Source organism: Myiozetetes cayanensis, unplaced genomic scaffold, assembly GCF_022539395.1.
Source record: "Myiozetetes cayanensis isolate MyiCay16 unplaced genomic scaffold, myiCay2020 scf453, whole genome shotgun sequence".
NCBI lineage: Eukaryota > Metazoa > Chordata > Aves > Passeriformes > Tyrannidae > Myiozetetes > Myiozetetes cayanensis.
This window is the reverse complement of record NW_026087691.1, coordinates 1214-19653: the sequence shown is the minus strand read 5'-3', so window position 1 is coordinate 19653 and position 18440 is coordinate 1214. Positions and strand designations below refer to the sequence as shown.

Genomic DNA, 18440 nt, shown 5'->3' with positions numbered 1-18440 from the left:
TGCAGCTCAGCACCAGCGTCAGCATCCCCTGGGACATTGGGGACACGTCAGAGACCCCCCCTGGGACCCCCAGGATCCCCCAGGATCCCCTCCCCCCCAGGACCCCTGACACCCCAAAACGGGACCCCTGTGCCCCTCCCGAACTGGGCCATGGTGCTGCAGGCGCTCAGCCCGCCGATGCAGCTCAGCACCAGCGTCAGCATCCCCTGGGATGGAGGGGGGATCATCAGAGACCCCCCTGGGACCCCCAGGATCCCCCCAGAATTCCTCAGGGACCCCCAAAACGGGACCCCGTGCCCCCTCCCCAAACTGCGCCGTGGTGCTGCAGGTGCTCAGCCCGTCGATGCAGCTCAGCACCAGCGTCAGCATCCCCTGGGACATTGGGGACACGTCAGAGACCCCCCCTGGGACCCCCAGGATCCCCCCCCAGGATCCCCCAGCAGCATCCCCTGGGACAGGGCACCAGAGATCGGGACCCCCAGGATCCCAGACCTCCACGGACCCCCAAAACAGGACCCCATGCCCCTCCCCGAACTGGGCTGTGGTGCTGCAGGTGCTCAGCCCGTCGATGCAGCTCAGCACCAGCGTCAGCATCCCCTGGGATGGAGGGGGATCATCAGAGAACCCCCCTGGGACCCCCAGGATCCCCCCAGGATCCCCCTGACACCCCCAAAACTGGGACCCCGTGCCCCCTCCCCGAACTGCGCCGCGGTGCTGCAGGCGCTCAGCCCGTTGATGCAGCTCAGCACCAGCTTCAGCATCCCCTGGGATGGAGGGGGAATCATCAGAGACCCCCGTGGGACCCCCAGGATCCCCCCAGGACCCCCAGGATTCCTCCTGGGACCCCAAACTGGGACCCCCCAAACTGGGACCAGTGTCAGCATCCCCCGAGGCACGGGGGGCATATCAGAGCCCCACCCCCTGGCCCCACCAATCCCCAGGACCCCCCTGGGACCCCCATGATTTGGGGGTGGTCCCGGGGGTCCCCTGCCACGTGGGGATGGTCAGGGGGGTACCCTGGCTGTGGGGGCAATCACAGGGGTCCCCCAACTGTGGGGGTGGTCCTGGGGGTCCCCCGGCTGTGGGGGTGGTCCCAGGGGTCCCCTGCCACGTGGGGGTGGTCCCGGGGGTCCCCTGCCCTGTGGGGATGGTCAGGGGGGTCCCCTGCCCTGTGGGGGTGGTCAGGGGGGTCCCCTGCCACGTGGGGGTGGTCCCAGGGGTCCCCCAGCTGTGGGTTAGTCCAGGGGGTTCCCTGGCTGTGGGGGTGGTCCCAGGGGTCCCCCGGCTATGGGGGTGGTCCTGGGGGTCCCCTGCCACGTGGGGGTGGTCCTGGGGGTCCCCTGCCCTGTGGGGATGGTCAGAGGGGTCCCCTGGCTGTGGGGTTGGTCCTGGGGGTCCCCTGCCATGTGGAGGTGGTGCCAGGGGTCCCCTCCAATGTGGGGGTGGTCCCGGGGGTCCCTTGCCATGTGGGGTGGTCCTGGGGGTCCCCTGGCTGTGGGGATGGTCCTAGGGGGGTCCCCTGGCTGTGGGGATGTGGTCCCGGCGGTCCCCCTGCCGTGTGGGGTGGTCTGGGGTCCTGGCTGTGGGGGTGGTCCCGGGGTCCCTGCCACGTGGGGGTGGTCCCAGGGGTCCCCTGCGCTGTGGGGGTGGTCCTGGGGATCCCCTAGCCCTGTGGGGGTGGTCCTGGGGGTCCCCCGGCTGTGGGGTGTGGTCCCTAGGGGGTCCCCCTGCCCTGTGGGGATGGTCAGGGGGTCCCCTGCCATGGGGGTGGTCCTGGGGTCCCCTCCCATGTGGGGTTGGTCCCGGGGGTCCCCTGCCATGTGGGGGTGGTCAGGGGGTCCCCTGGCTGTGGGGGTGGTCCTGGGGGTCCCTTGCCACATGGGGGGGGTCCTGGGGGTTCCCCCTGTGGGGGTGGTCCCGGGGGTCCCCTGCCTGTGGGGGTGGTCAGGGGGGTCCCCTGGCTGTGGGGATGGTCAGGGGGGTCCCCTGGCTGTGGGGGTGGTCATGGGGGTCCCCTGCCCTGTGGGGGTGGTCCCGGGTGTCCCCTGCCACATGGGGGTGGTCCCGGGGGTCCCCTGCCATGTGGGGGTGGTCCCAGGGGTCCCCTGCCACATGAGGGTGGTCCTGGGGGTTCCCTGCCCTGTGGGGATGGTCAGGGGGTCCCCTGGCTGTGGGGGCTTTACCAGGGGGTTCCCTAACTGTGGGGGCAATCCTGGGGGTCCCCTGCCATGTTGGGGTGGTCCTAGGGGTCCCCCAGCTGTGGGGGTGGTCCCGGGGGTCCCCTGGCTGTGGGGTTGGTCCCAGGGGTCCCCTGCCCTGTGGGGATGGTCAGGGGGGTCCCCTGGCTGTGGGGGTGGTCCCGGGGGTCCCTTGCCACATGGGGGGGGTCCTAGGGGTTCCCTGCCCTGTGGGGATGGTCAGGGGGGTTCCCGGGCTGTGGGGTTAGTCCTGGGGGTCCCCCACCATGTGGGGTTGGTCCTGGGGGTCCCCTGCCACGTGGGGGTGGTCCCGGGGGGTCTCACCTCCTGCTGGAAGAGGCTCTGCCGGCCCCTCAGGGCCCTCAGGCGGCCCTGGCGCTGCTCGTGGCGCAGCTCGGGGGGAGGGGGCTCCAGGTACCCGATCAGGTCCCGCAGGCTCAGGATCATCCCCCCGATGGGCAGGGTGGGGGGCGCCGACCCCCGGGGGCGGCCCTGCAGGCTCTCCAGGCTCCTGGGGGGGGAAAGGGGGGGTCAGACCACCACGGAGCCCCACGGACCACCCACAGCACCCACAGACCCCAGGGACCCCCGCAGCACCCACAGAGATCCACAGGAGCCCACTGGGGCAGCCCTGCAGGCTCTCCAGGCTCCTGGGGTAACTGGGGAGTCAGACCACCAGGGACCCCCAGCTGAGCAGCCTCACAGATCCCCAGGGACAATCCCAGAGCACCCACAGCACCCACAGAGCCCCGGGGGCCCCTGCAGGCTCTCCCAGGCTCCTGTGGAGGGGTGGTCAGGACGTCACCAGAGCTGCATGGACCAGCCCACGGCACCCACAGAGCCTCGGGGCGGCCCTGCAGGCTCTCACGCTCCTGGGAGAGAGGGGCTCGCCCGCCATCAGGCCCTCAGGACCACGCACAGCATCTCCACAGAGCCCCCACAGCACCCACAGCACCCACAGACCCCCGGGGGCGGCCCTGCAGGCTCTCCAGGCTCCTGGGGATAAGGGGGTCAGACCACCACGGACCCCCCACAGCACCCACAGCACCCACAGATCCCCCACAGCACCCACAGACCCCCCGGGGGCGGCCCCTGCAGGCCCTCCAGGCTCCTGGGGGAAAAGGGGGTCAGACCACCAGGGACCCCCCACAGTACCCAGAGACCCCCCACAGCACCCACAGATCCCCAGGGACACCCCAGAGAACCCACAGCACCCACAGACCCCCGGGGGCGGCCCTGCAGGCTCTCCAGGCTCCTGGGGGGGAAAGGGGGGGGTCAGACCACCAGGGACCCCCCACAGCACCCACAGACCCCCAGAGACCCCCCACAGCACCCACAGACCCCCATATCACCCACAGACCCCCCACAGCACCCACAGACCCCCGGGGGCGGCCCTGCAGGCTCTCCAGGCTCCTAGGGGGTGGAAAGGGGGGGTCAGACCACCACGGACCCCCATGGACCACCCACAGCACCCACAGAGCCCCCGGGGGCGGCCCTGCAGGCTCTCCAGGCTCCTGGGGAAAGGAAGTCAGACCACCACGGACCCCCACAGTACCCAGAGACCCCCCACAGCACCCACGACCCCAGAGACCCCACAGCACCCACAGCAGACTCTCCGGGGCGGCCCTGCAGGCTCTCCAGGCTCCTGGGGGGAAGGGGAGTCAGGCCACCACGGACCCACATGGACCACCCACAGCACCCACAGACCCCAGGGCCCCTGCAGGCCCCAGGCTCCCGGGACCACGGGAGTCAGCCCACCAGGGACTCTCACAGCACCACAGACCACCCACAGGAGCCACAGACCCAGGACCCCCACAGAACAGGACCCCCCACAGCACCCACAGAACCCACGGACCATATCACCCACAGCACCCTCAGACCCAAAGGCCCTGCAGGCTCTCCAGGCTCCTGGGGAAAAGGGGGTCAGACCACCACAGACCCCCACTAGCACCCACAGCACCCCACAGCACCCACAGATCCCCAGCACCCACAGACCCACAGACCTCTGTCACCCACAGACCCCCACAGCACCTGCAGCCCCCAGCACCTACAGACCCCAGGACCCCCACAGCACCCACAGACCCCAGGACCCCCAAACCTGATGAAGGCCCCGTAGAGCCGCGTGGTGCTGAAAACCATCCCCAGGACCCCCAGAAGACCCTCAGGACCCTCCAGAAGACCCCCAGGACCCCCAGAACCCCCAAACCTGATGAAGGCCCCATAGAGCCCAGTGGTGCTGAAGACCATCCCCAGGACCCCAGGACCCCCAGAAGACCCCAGGACCCCAGGACCCCCAGAAGACCCCAGGACCCCCAGACCTGATGAAGGCCCCGTGAGGCCCGTGGTGCTGAAAACCATCCCCAGGACCCCCAGGACCCCCAGAAGACCCCAGGACCCCAGGACCCCCAGACCTGATGAAGGCCCGTAGAGCCCGGTGGTGCTGAAAAGCCATCCCTAGGACCCCCAGAAGACCCCAGGACCCCCAAGACCCCCAGACCTGATGAAGGCCCCGTAGAGCCCAGTGGTGCTGAAAAACCATCCCTAGGACCCCCAGAAGACCCCAGGACCCCCAGGACCCCCAGACCTGATGAAGGCCCCGTAGAGGCCCCGTGGTGCTGAAGACCATCCCTAGGACCCCCAGAAGACCCCCAGGACCCCCAGGACCCCAGGACCCCCAGACCTGATGAAGGCCCGTAGAGCCCCGTGGAGCTGAAAACATCCCCAGGACCCCCAGGACCCCAGAAGACCCCAGGACCCCAGAACTCCCCAGACCTGATGAAGGCCCCGTAGAGCCCTGTTGTGCTGAAAACCATCCCCAGGACCCCCCAGAAGACCCCCAGGACCCCCCAGACCTGATGAAGGCCCCGTAGAGCCCCGTGGTGCTGAAAACCATCCGGGCCGCCTGCGACTCCTGGTGCTGGGAGCGGGTGAGGGTCAGTGCATCGTCCATGTGCCCCTCCTGGTGCAGGATGGCCTGGGGGGGGCACAAGGGGGGTCAGAGGGACCCGCAGGGACCCTCCTGATCCCACAGAGACCCACAAGGACCCCCCAGACCCACAGGGACCCCCCCCAGACCCACAGGGACCCCCCTGGAGCCCATGTGCCCCTCCTGGTGCAGGATGGCCTGGGGGGGGCACAGGGGGGTCAGAGGGACCCCCAGGGACCCCCCCGAACCCACAGAGACCCACAGGGACCCCCAGACTCAGAGGGACCCCCAGACCCACAGGGACACCCCAAACCCACAAGGACCCCCCCAGACCCACAGGGACCCCCCCAGACCCACAGGGACCCCCCCAGAGGCTCCAAGAACCCACGTGCCCCTCCTGGTGCAGGATGGCCTGGGGGGGCACAGGAAGTCAGAGGACTAGGGACCCCCGAATCCACAGAGACCCACAAGGACCCCCCAGACCCACAGGGACACCCCCAGACCCACAGGGCCCCCTGGTGCAGGATGACCTGGGGGGGGGGCACAGAAGGGTCAGAGGGACCCCCAGGGACCCTCCCGAATCCACAGAGACCCACAAGGACCCCCAGACTCATAGGGACCCCCAGACCCACAAGGACCCCCAGACCCACAGGGACCAACAGGGACCCCCCCAGAGCCCACGTGCCCCTCCTGGTGCAGGATGGCCTGGGGGGGGGGCACAGGGGGGTCAGAGGGACCCCCAGGGACCCCCCTGAACCCACAGAGACCCACAAGGACCCCCAGACCCACAGGGACCCCCCCAGACCCACAGGGACCAACAGGGACCCCCCCAGAGCCCACGTGCCCCTCCTGGTGCAGGATGGCCTGGGAGGCACAGAGAGTCAGAGGACCCCAGGGACCCCCCTGAACCCACAGAGACCCACAAGGACCACCCCAGACCCACAGGGACCCCCCAGACCCACAGGGACCCCCCTGGAGCCCACGTGCCCCTCCTGGTGCAGGACGACCTGGGGGGGGCACAGGGGGGTCAGAGGGACCCCCAGGGACCCCCCCAAATCCACAGAGACCCCCCAGACTCAGAGGAACACCTCCAGACCCACAAGGACCCCCCCAGACCCACATGGCCCTCCAGAGCCCATGTGCCCCTCCTGGTGCAGGATGGCCTGGGGGGGGGCACAGGGGGGTCAGAGGGACCCCCAGGGACCCCCCTGAACCCACAGAGACCCACAAGGACCCCCCCAGACCCACAGGGACACCCCCAGACCCACAAGGACCCCCCCAGACCCACAGGGACACCCCCCAGGCACACAGGGACTCCCCAAACCCACAAGGACCCCCCAGACCCACAGGGACACCCCCAGACCCACAGGGACCCCCCAGAGGCCCCAAGAACCCACATGCCCCTCCTGGTGCAGGATGGCCTGGGGGGGGCACAAGGGGTGTCAGAGGGACCCCCAGGGACCCTCCTGAACCCACAGTGAACGACCAGGACCCCCAGACCCACAGGGACCCCCAGGCCCTGGCACTCCCCAGGCCCACAGGGACCCCCAGACCCACAGGGACCAGCAGGGACCCCAGAGCCCACCTACCCCTCGGTGGTGCAGGACCAGCCATAAAGCCCCCCCACCTTGGAGCCCCCAGGGTGGGAGTTTTGAGAGTCTCACCTTCCTCTTGAGCAGCCCCAGGCGCAGGGCCTGTGAGGTCAGGGGCGCACTGTGACCCAGAGCCCGCTGCTGCCGTGCTGCAGGAAGCACAGAGACTCCCCATACTTGATCTCGGGGGGCCCCATCCCCTCCACGTCCCGCTTGGGGGCCACCTCCAGCTTCTCCTGTGGGATTTGGGGGGACACAGGGGGGTCAGAGGGGCTGGGGGGCACAGGGAGAGGTCAGGGGGGTCAGGGGGGACATCAGGGATCAGGGGGGACAGGAGGTCCCATCCTCCATGTCCAGCTTGGGGGCCACCTCCAGCTTCTCCTGCGCGGGATTTGGGAAATCAGGGATCAGGGGGGATCAGGGGGGACAGGGAGGCCCCATCCCCTCCATGTCCCGTTTGGGGGCCACCTCCAGCTTCTCCTGTGGGATTTGGGGGGGAAAATCAAGGATCAGGGGGGCAGGGAGGTCCCATCCCCTCCATGTCCCCTTTGGGGGCCACCTCCAGCTTCTCCTGCGGGATTTGGGGGGACAGGGAGGGTCAGGGGGGACAGGGAGGTCCCATCCCCTCCACGTCCCGCTTGGGGGCCACCTCCAGCTTCTCCTGTGGGATTTGGGGGGGGAAATCAGGGATCAGGGGGGACAGGGAGGTCCCATCCCCTCCACGTCCCGCTTGGGGGCCACCTCCAGCTTCTCCGTAGGATTTGGGGGGAAAATCAGAGAGATCAGGGGGACAGGAGGTCCCATCCCTCCACGTCCCGGCAGGGGCCACCTCCAGCTTCTCCTGTGGGATTTGGGGGGAAAATCAGGGATCAGGGGGACAGGGGGAGGGACAGGAGGGTCCATCCCTCCACGTCCAGCTTAGGGCCACCTCCAGCTTCTCCTGCGGATTTGGGGGACAGGGAGGGTCAGAGGGCTGGGGGCTGCAGGGAGGTCAGGGATCAGGGGGACAGGAGGTCCATCCTCCACGTCCCCCTTGGGGGCCACCTCCAGCTTCTCCTGCGGGATTTGGGGTGCACAGGGAGGGTCAGGAGGGTCAGGGGGGGACAGGGGGGTCCCATCCCCTCCATGTCCCATTTGGGGGCCACCTCCAGCTTCTCCTGTGGGATTTGGGGGGACAGGGAGGGTCAGAGGGGACAGGGAGGTCCCATCCTCCACGTCCCACTTAGAGGCCACCTCCAGCTTCTCCTGCGGGATTTGGGGGCACAGGAGTGTCAGAGGGGCTGGAGGGCTGCAGGGAGGGTCAGGGGCTGAGGGGACAGGAGGCCCCATCCCTCCACGTCCCACTGGGGGACACCTCCAGCTTCTCCTGTGGGATTTGGGGGAAAATCAAGGATCAGGGGGCAGGGAGGTCCCATCCCTCCATGTCCCCTTTGGGAGCCACCTCCAAGCTTCTTCTGCGGGATTTGGGGGGGACATCAAGGGATCCAGGGGGGACAGGAGGCCCCATCCCCTCCATGTCCTACTTAGGGGCCACCTCCAGCTTCTCCTGTGGGATTTGGGGGAAAATCAGGGATCAGGGGGACAGGGGGTCCCATCCTCCACATCCCTTTGGGGGCCACCTCCAGCTATCTCCTGCGGGATTTGGGGGACACAGGGGTCAGAGGGGTTCAGAGGGAGCTGGGGACACAGGGAGGGTCAGGGGGACAGGGGGGGACAGGGAGGTCCCATCCCCTCCATGTCCCCTTTGGGGGCCACCTCCAGCTTCTCCTGCGGGATTTGGGGGGAGAGGGAGGGTCAGGAGGGTCAGGGGACATCAGGGATCAGGGGGACAGGGGGTCCCATCCCTCCACGTCTCTAGCTTGGGGCCACCTCCAGCTTCTCCTGCGGGATTTGGGGGAAAATCAGGGGATCAGGGGGACAGGAGGTCCCATCCCCTCCACGTCCCGCTTGGGGGCCACCTCCAGCTTCTCCTGCGGGATTTGGGGGGGAAAATCAGGGATCAGGGGGCTGGGGGACATCAGGATCAGGGGACAGGGTGGTCCCATCCCCTCCACGTCCCGCTTGGGGGCCACCTCCAGCTTCTCCTGTGGGATTTGGGGGGGAAAATCAGGGATCAGGGGGGACAGGGAGGTCCCATTCCCTCCATGTCCCCTTTGGGGGCCACCTCCAGCTTCTCCTGTGGAGTTTGGGGGAAAATCAGGGATCAGGGGGACAGGGGGACAGGGAGGTCCCATCCCCTCCACGTCCCGCTTGGGGGCCACCTCCAGCTTCTCCTGCAGGGTTTGGGGGAACAGGGAGGGTCAGGGGGGACAGGGGGGGACAGGGAGGCCCCATCCCCTCCACGTGCTGCTTGGGGGCCACCTTCAGCTCCTCCTGTGGGATTTGGGGGGGGACACAGGGGGGTCAGAGGGGACAGGGAGGTCCCATTCCCTCCAGGGCAGGGGACAGGGCTGGGGACAGGTCAGGGGACACTCTGGGGACACAGCAGTGCCACTCCCAAAGGCTGGAAGTGGTGGCAGGGTTGGGGACAGGGCTGGGGACAGGGCTGGGGACAGGGAGCAGGACAGGACAGGGCAGGGGACACTCTGGGGACACTCTGGTGACGCGGCGGTGCCACCCCCGAAGGACAGGGCTGGGGACACTCTGGTGACGCGGCAGTGCCACCCCCAAAGGACAGGGTTGGTGACAGGGAGCAGGACAGGGCAGGGGACACTCTGGGGACACAGCAGTGCCACTCCCGAAGGCTGGAAGTGGTGGCAGGGCTGGGGACAGGGCTGGGGACAGGGAGCAGGACAGGGAGCAGGACAGGACAGGGCAGGGGACACACTGGGGACACTCTTGTGACACGGTGGTGCCACCCCCAAAGGACAGGGCTGGGGACAGGAAGCAGGACAGGGCAGGGGACACACTGGGGACACTCTGGTGACGTGGTGGTGCCACCCCCGAAGGGACAGGGCTGGGGACAGGGCAGGTGACAGGGAGCAGGACAGGGCAGGGGACATGCTGGGGACACTCTGGGGACACGGCAGTGCCACCCCCAAAGGACAGGGTTGGTGACAGGGAGCAGGACAGGGCAGGGGACACTCTGGGGACACTCTGGTGACACGGCAGTGCCACCCCTGAAGGACAGGGCTGGTGACAGGGCTGGGGACAGGGAGCAGGACAGGGCAGGGGACACTCTGGTGACGTGGCAGTGCCACCCCCACCTTGGAGGCGCGGAAGCAGAAGGCGGCCACCGCGTGGTGGCCGCGGTGGCCTCGACCATGGCCAGCCCGGTGGCCTCGGTGAGCGCCAGGTAGCGGCCCGTGGTGACGTGGCGCAGCCGGAAGGGCTGTCCCCAGCGCAGGTGGCTCCCGCTCCAGCTGTGGGGACACAGGGGACACATCTGTCACCAGGGGGCATGGGGGGACATGGGGGGGACAGGGGGGACAGCATGGGGAGGGTCATGTCCCCAGCGCAGGTGGCTCCCGCTCCAGCTGTGGGGACACAGGGGACACATCTGTCACCAGGGGCATGAGGAGGACATGGGGGGACATGGGGGGGGTCATGGGGACATGGGGAGGGTCATGTCCCCAGCGCAGGTGGCTCCCGCTCAGCTGTGGGAGACACAGGGGACATCTGTCACCAGGGGACATGGAGAGGACATGGGGGACATGGGGAGGAGGGACAGGGGGACATGGGGGAGGGGTCATGGGGACACGGGAGGACATGGGGACATAGGGAGGGGTGATGGGGACATGGGGAGACATAGAGGAGGACGTGGGGAGGGGTCAGGGGACATGGGGGACACAGGGGACACTGGGGGACATGGGAGGGTCATGGAGACATGGGAGGACATGGGGAGGGATCATGGGATGGACATGGGGGACATGGGAGGGTCAGGGGACAGGGGGACACTGAGGGGACATGGGGAGACATGGAGAGGGTCATTGGGGACACGGGAGGACATGAGGGACATAGGGAGGGTGATGGGGACATGGGAGACATGGGAGGAGACATGAGGAGGTGTCAGGGGACAGGAGGGGACACAGGGGACATGGGGACATGGGAGGGTCATGGGGACATGGGAGACATGGAGGACATGGGGAGGGGATCATGGGGACATGGGAGGACATAGGGAGGGGTCATGGGGGACATGGGAGGACACGGGGACATGGGGGACATGGGGAGGGGGTCATGGGGACATGGGGACACTGGGAGGACATGGGGTGGGGTCATGGGGGACATGAGGGATGGGGGTCATGGGGGACATGGGAGGGACCTGGGGAGGAGTCATGGGGACATGGGGGGGACATCATGGGAGACACGGGGGGAGGGGGTCATGGGGACATGGGGGGACATGGGGAGGGGTCATGGGGACATGGGGAGGGGTGATGGGGACATGGGGAGACATGGGGACAGGGCATGAGGGACATGGGGGGACATGGGGACACAGGGGACATGGGGACATGGGAACATGGGGGACATGGGGAGGGGTCAGGGGGACATGGGGGACATGGGAGGACATGGGGAGGGTCAGGGGGACAGAGGGACACAGGGGGACATGGGACATGGGAACATGGGGGACATGGGGAGGGGTGATGGGGGACACGGGGAGGGGCACATGGGGGACACAGGGAGGGTGTGGGGGGCCAAAGGGTGGGGACACAGGGCTGGGTGCCAGGGACACGGGCACACGTAGGAACACAGGGACACGCTCCAAGGACCCCACCCCGAGCCCAAACCCCTCAGGGGGGCTCCCCAGCCCCGAGGGGACCCTCGGTGTCCCCAGGGGGGGCCGGTGGCACCCCGTGTGTCCCCCCCCACCCCGTACCTGATGCGCAGGGGCTCGAGGCGCCACAGGGACCTGGCGTGGGCACACACGGCACCGCCCTCGTAGTTCACCACGCTGCTGGGGGGGTGGCACACACACACACAGAGAGGTCAGCGGGCTGGGACACCCCTGTGTGTGTGTGTGTCCCCCACCCCAAATTTGGAGACCCCCACCTGCGCTCCTCGCCCTGCTCGGGGGCCGTGGGGGTCAGACACTCGTCCATGTGGCCGTGGAACAGGCGCATGACGTGGCCCCCCGTGACGACCTGGGGACAAGGGGGTCAGGGGCACCCCGGGGACACCCCCTGGCCCAAGGTGGAGACCCCACCCCCCTCTCCCCCAGTCACCTTCCTCGGAGCCCGAGCAGATGGGGTTCATGTTCCACAGCGTCTGCATGAACGAGGCGTCCACCTGCAGCTCCCCCGAGGCCGTGGACAGGTGCTGGGACACGGGGGGGACACGGGGGGGACATATGGGGGACACGTGTGTGACCTGACCAGGAGCAGGTCAGGGGGGTGGTCCCCATGTCCCTCCATGTGCCCCCTGTGTCCCCATGTCCTCCCTGTGTCCCCATGTCCCTCCATGTGCCCCCTGTGTCCCCATGTCCCCCCTGTGTCCCCATGTCCCTCCATGTCCCCCCTGTGTCCCTGTGTCCCCCCTGTGTCCCCATGTCCCTCCATGTCCCCCCTGTGTCCCCATGTCCCTCCATGTCCCCCCTGTGTCCCTCGTGTCCCCCCTGTGTCCCCATGTCCCTCCCATGTCCCCCCATGTCCCCGTGTCTCCCCTGTGTCCCCTATGTCCCTCTATGTCCCCTCCAGGTCCCCTGTGTTCCCATGTCCTCCATGCCCCATGTCCCCTATGTCCCTCGTGTCTCCATGTCCCCATGTCCCCATGTCCCCATGTCCCCCATGTGTCCTCATACAGGTATCTCTAGGGACACTGACCAGGACCTGAGCAGGTCAGGCCTGTGTCCCCATGTCCCCCTAGTGTCCCCGTGTCCCCCTGTGTCCCCTCATAGTCCCCCAGTGTCCCCCTGTCGTCCGTCCTCTGTGTCCCCATGTCCCCTATGTCCCCTAGTGTCCCCCTGTGTCCCCATGTCCCCCATGTCCCTCTAGTGTCCCCTACCTGTCCCCTATGTCCCCTTGCTGTCCTCTGTGTCCCACTTATGTCCCCATGTCCCCCTGTGTCCCCCATGTCCCCGCATGTCCCCCCATGCCAGGTATCTCTCAGAGGACACGCTGACCAGGATCAGGTCAGGGGCTGTGTCCCCATGTCCCCCATGTGTCCCGTGATCCCCCAATGTCCCTCCATGTCCCCCTGTGTTCCCATGCCCCCCCTGTGTCCCTGTGTCCCCCCTGTGTCCCCATGTCCCCCTCTGTGTCACTGTGTCCCCCCAGTGTCCCCTCTGTCCCCCCATACCAGGTATCTCTCGGAGGACACGCTGACCAGGAGCAGGTCAGGGTGTCCCTGTGTCCCCCAGTGTCCTCCGTGTCCCCCTGTGTCCCCATGTCCCTCCATGTCCCCCTGTGTCCCCATGTCCCCTGTGTCCCCGATGTCCCCCTGTGTTCCCCATGTCCCCATGTCCCCCATGTGTCCCCATGTCCCTCTGTGCCCCATGTCCCCCATGTGTCCCCATGTCCCCTGTGTCCCCCTGTGTCCCCATGTCCCCCTCGTGTCCCCCAGTGTCCCCCTAGTGTCCCCATGTCCCTCACTAGTGTCAGACCTATGTCACCATGTCCTCCTGTGTCCCCATGTGTCCCTGTGTCCCCCATGTCCCCCTGTGTCCCCCCATGTCCCCCTGTCCCCCATACCAGGTATCTCTCGGAGGACACGCTGACCAGGATCAGGTCAGGGAGCTCGTCTGTCCCCATGTCCCACCCTGTGTCCCCCTGTGTCCCCCATGTCCCCCATGTCCCCTATGTCCCTCATGTCCCTCCATGTCCCCCTGTGTCCCCATGTCCCCCTGTGTCCCCATGTCCCCCTGTGTCCCCCCTGTGTCCCCCCAATGTCCCCCCCATCCCAGGTACCTCCTCGGAGGACCCGCTGACCAGCTCAGGTCAGCGTTGTCCCCCATGTCCCCTGTGTCCCCCCTGTGTCCCCATGTCCCCTCCTGTGTCCCTGTGTCCCCCGTGTCCTCCCTGTGTCCCCATGTCCCCCTGTGTCCCCCTGTCCCCCTGTCCCCCCATGCCAGTGTATCCCCAGAGACCGCTGACCAGGATCAGGTCAGGGCTGTGCCCCCATGTCCCCCTGTGTCTCCATGTCCCCCCGTGTCCCCATGCTGTCCTGTGTCCCCCCATGTCCCTCTGTCCCCCATACCAGGTATCTCTCAGAGGACACGCTGACCAGGATCAGGTCAGGGGTTGTGTCCCCATGTCCCCCCTGTGGTCCCCCTGTGTCCCCGTGTCCCCCTCATGTGCCCCCCATGACCCCCAGTGTGTCCCTCAGGACACGCTGACCACGGATCAGGTCAGGGTTGTGTCCCCCACTGTTCCCCCTGTGTCCCCATGTGCCCCCTGTGTCCCCCGTGTCCCCCCTCTGTCCCCCCCATACCAGGTATCTCTCAGAGGACACGCTGACCAGGATCAGGTCGTCCCCCACCCGAACCTTCTCGCCCTCGGAGCGCTGTTTGGACGCCGGGTGCATCGTCCACCAGCACGCCTCGCCTGGGATAGGGGGGCACCCCAAAAAGTCAGGGACCCCTCAAATGGGGACCCCTGACACCCCAGGGACGCCCCCAAACCCACAACACCCCCAGAGTGGGTGCCCCAGAACCGGGGGACCCCTAAACCCCCCCCCAGCACAACCCAAGGGGACCCCCAAACGCTCCCCAACCCTCCCTCACAAAGCTCAGGGGACCCACCAGAGCACTCCCCAGCCTCGGGGGTTGCCCCCAGGGCCTCCCAAACCTCAGGGTGCCCCCAGAGCCCCCAAACCCCAGGGTGCCCCCAGAGCCCTCCCAAACCCCAGGGTGCCCCCAGGCCCCTCACCCGTCGCGTCCTTCTGCAGCCCCACGTCGAAGGCCAGTTTGTCGGTGACGGAGCGGGAGGTGGTCAGGCAGCTCAGGTACTGGGGGTGGGGACACACCCCGTTATGGGGGTCCCCCAGACCCTCTGAGCCCCCCTGAGCCCCTGGCCCCCCAGAGCCCCCCAAGCCCCCCCAGACCCCAAACTCACCATGCCACTGTGGGAGTGCCTCAGCAGGATGGCGTGGCCGTAGAGCAAGCGTCCGGTGACCCCCACCCTGAGATGACTTGGGGGAAGGGGGGCACATTTTGGGGTCAGGGGACCTCAAATCCCCAGGGTTCCCCAGACCTCTCTTAGTACCTCCAAAGCATCCCTGAGCCCCACCCACAAAAAAAAATCCTCCTGTGTCATTAAGAGCCCCTTGTGTGACCCCCCCCACCCTGAGAGCGACTTGGGGGGAAGGGGGCACATTTTGGGGTCAGGGAGACCCCAAAATCCCCCGGGTTCCCCCAGACCTCTCTTGTACCTCCAAAGCATCCCTGAGCCCCCCCAAAAAAATCCTCCTGTGTCATTAAGAGCCCCTTGTGTGACCCCCCACCCTGAGAGTGACTTGGGGGCACAGGGGGACCCCAAAATCCCTGAGCCCCCCAAGCTCCCCTCTGTGCCCCCAAAACCTCACCGAGCCCCCCACTCCCATATCAGGATCCCCAACATGTTTGGGATCTCCCCATTTCAGGGTGTCGTCCCCCCCCTCATTTCGGGTCCCCAATTTCAGGTCACTCCCCAAGTCCCCTCAGATTTGGGGTCCCCCATTTCGGGGTCCTCCACGTCGAGACCCTCAGCTCGAGGTACATCCACAGTAGTCCCCCAAAATCAGGGTCCCCACTTTTGGGGCGGGGGATCACCCCATGCCAGGACTCCCAACATATTTGGGACCCCCACCTGTTTTGGGGTGGTCCTGTTTTGGGGTGGCCCCGTTTTGGGGTGGCCCCTGTTTGGGGTTCCCCACCCGGGGTGCCCCCACGCCTCCTCCCGCCCGCGTCACACTTTGGGGGGTCCATGTGGGAGCTTTTGGGGGCTGTGGATGGGTGGGATGGGGGAGGGGCACACACAGACCCCTGGGTCCATGCAGGGGGTGAGAGGTGGGAGGTGGGCAGAGCCCCCCAAAAATGCTTTTGGGGTGGGCAGGTGAGGGGAGGAGGAGGAGGAGGAGAGGAAGGGGGATGGAGGTGAGATGAGCAGTTTGGGGGGTCAGGGGGTCACTGCACCACGGTACCACCTACCCACTTATCCAGGTCGACCCCTGGGTGGCGGGGGGGGGAGAGAAGATGAGGGGGTCACAGGGGGCTACGACCCCCCCCCAAAAGCACCAGGGGCTCCCCAAAACCCCCAGAGACCCCAAAATCTCCTCCAGGGACCTCAAAATCTCCTCCAGGGACCCCAAAATCTCCTCCAGGGACCTCAAAAAACTCCTCCAGGGACTCCCCTGCAGGGGCCTCCTTCAGGACAACCCTCCTCCCCCCCAAAAGGTGTTTACAGAATCCTAAAACCCCCTCCAGGACGCCCAAACCCCTCCCCAGAACCCCCTAAACCCCCTCCTCGACCCCATGATCCTAAACCCCCACCAAGGATCCCCAGGGTCTTAAAGCCCCCCCCCAGGGCTCCCCAAACCCTCCCCGGGGACCCCAATTTCCCCCGGTAGGAGCAAAATCCACCCCCAAACCCTCCGTGGGACCCCCACACCTCCTGCCCTGTGCCTCTAGGTTCTGGGTGCCCCCAGGCGCTCCCCCGGGGCTCTGGGTGCCCCAGTTCTGGGTGCCCCAGGGCTCCCCCAGGACCCACCCGCTGCCCATCTCGGAGCTGTTGGCCAACATCTCCTGCAGGGCCTGCACCGACAGCGACTGCTCCAGCACGAAGCAGCACACGGCCAGGTCGGGGGCACATTCTGGGGAAGCACAGAGGGGGTTGGGGCACAGTTCATGGGGGACACCAGGACACCCCAAATCAGGGGTCCCGCAGCCCCCCAGCCCCTCAGGACCACCCTCATCGCTCACCCTGTGCAGAACAGGTGGGCTCCCTGTTTTTCTCCAGCCCCCAAATCCACTCCCCATCCAGGATGCCCCTTCCCGGGTTCTCTCAGCTCCCCAGCCCCCCCACCCCGAGTTTGGGGTCCCACAGAGCTGGGGTCCCCACCTGGGCGTTCGAGGTGGGTTCCAGGGAGCAGAGGCGGTTCCCGAAGCCCTCGGCCGACAGGCACAGCTTGAGCTGCTCCTTCAGCAGCGTGGTGGTGCACTGCAGGACCACCTCGTCGTCCTGGGGGGGCACCCGGGGGGGGAATCAGCACCCAAAAATACCCCTGTGTACCCCAAAATACCCCTCGGCACCCCAAAATACCCCTCCTGCTCCCCAGGACACCCCCCGGCAACCCAGACCCTCCCCATGCCCCACTGCACCCCTGTGGGACCCCCAGGGCTGGGGGCACTGCAGGACCACCTCGTCGTCCTGGGGGGGCACCCGGGGGGGGGATCAGCACCCAAAAATACCCTCTGGTACCCCAAAATACCCCTCGGCACCCCAAAATACCCCTCCTGCTCCCCAGGAAACCCCTCAGCACCCCAAACCCACCCCGTGCCCCACTGCACCCCTGTGGGACCCCCAGGGCTGGGGGGCACTGAAGGAACCACCTCGTCATCCTGGGGGGGCACCCGGGGGGGAATCAGCACCCAAAAATACCCCCCGGTACCCTAAAATACCCCTCGGCACCCCAAAATACCCCACCTGCTCCCCAGGACACCCCCCAGCACCCCAAACCTCCCCATTCCCCACTGCACCCCTGTGGGACCCCCAGGGCTGGGGGGCACTGCAGGGACCACCTCGTCGTCCTGGGGGGGCACCCGGGGGATCAGCACCCAAAATACCCCCGGTACCCCCAAAATACCCCCCTCCTGCTCCCCAGGACACCCCCCAGCACCCCAGGACACCCCAGACCCTCCCCATGCCCCACTGCACCCCTGTGGGACCCCCAGGGCTGGGGGGCACTGCAGGGACCACCTCGTCGTCCTGGGGGGCACCCGAGGAGTGATCCAGCACCCAAAATACCCCCTGGTACCCCAAAATACCCCTCAGCACCCCAGGACACCCCCAGCACCCCAAGACACTCCCAATCCTCCCATGCCACTGCACCCCTGTGGGACCCCCAGGGCTGGGGGGCACTGCAGGGACCACCTCGTCGTCCTGGGGGGGCACCCGGGGGGGGATCAGCACCCAAAAATACCCCCCGGTACCCCAAAATACCCCTCAGCACCCCAGGACACCCCCCAGCACCCCAGGACACCCCAAACCCTCCCGTGCCCCTCTGCACTCCTGTGGGACCCCCAGGGCTGGGGGGCACTGCAGGGACCACCTCGTCGTCCTGGGGGGGCACACGGTGGGGGATCAGCACCCAAAAATACCCCCCGGTACCCCAAAATACCCCTCCTGCTCCCCAGGACACCCCCCGGCACCCCAAACCTCCCCATGCCCCCACTGCACCCTGTGGGACTCCCCAGGGCTGGGGGCACTGCAGGACCACCTCGTCATCCTGGGGGGCACACGGGGGATCAGCACCCAAAAATACCCCCGAGCACCCCAAAATATGCCCCTGGCACCCAGGAAACCCCCCTGCACCCCAGGACACCCCAAACCCTCCCCATGCCCCACTGCACCTCTGTGGGACCCCCAGGGCTGGGGGGCACTGCAGTGACCACCTCGTTAATCCTGGGGGCACCTGGGAGTTTCAGCACCCAAAATACCCCTGTGTACCCCAAAATACTCCTCGGCACCCCAAAATACTCCGTCTTGTACACCAGGACAACCCCCAGCACCCCCAAACCTTCCTCGTGCTCCCACTGCACCCTGTGGGACCCCCAGGGCTGGGGGCAGCTGCAGGTACCACCTCGTTAGCTGTGGG

The 18440-nt window shown here is 67.3% G+C and overlaps 1 protein-coding gene across 1 annotated transcript in view; it reads right to left on the bottom strand.

Moving 5' to 3' along the window:
- The window catches only part of LOC126648206 (ryanodine receptor 1-like), a gene marked incomplete at both ends in the record, with an annotated part of 33952 nt that extends 17148 nt beyond the window's left edge, over window positions 1–16804 (bottom strand). The window contains 17 exon segments of the mRNA XM_050330935.1: window positions 2523–2690; window positions 3575–3611; window positions 5051–5172; window positions 6789–6838; window positions 6841–6952; window positions 9923–9951; window positions 9954–10078; window positions 11530–11604; window positions 11703–11795; window positions 11875–11969; window positions 14079–14191; window positions 14516–14594; window positions 14702–14749; window positions 14751–14777; window positions 16330–16436; window positions 16546–16576; window positions 16685–16804. Of these exon segments, the coding sequence (XP_050186892.1) occupies window positions 2523–2690; window positions 3575–3611; window positions 5051–5172; window positions 6789–6838; window positions 6841–6952; window positions 9923–9951; window positions 9954–10078; window positions 11530–11604; window positions 11703–11795; window positions 11875–11969; window positions 14079–14191; window positions 14516–14594; window positions 14702–14749; window positions 14751–14777; window positions 16330–16436; window positions 16546–16576; window positions 16685–16804 (1431 nt within the window).
- Window positions 16805–18440: the final 1636 nt, after the last annotated feature.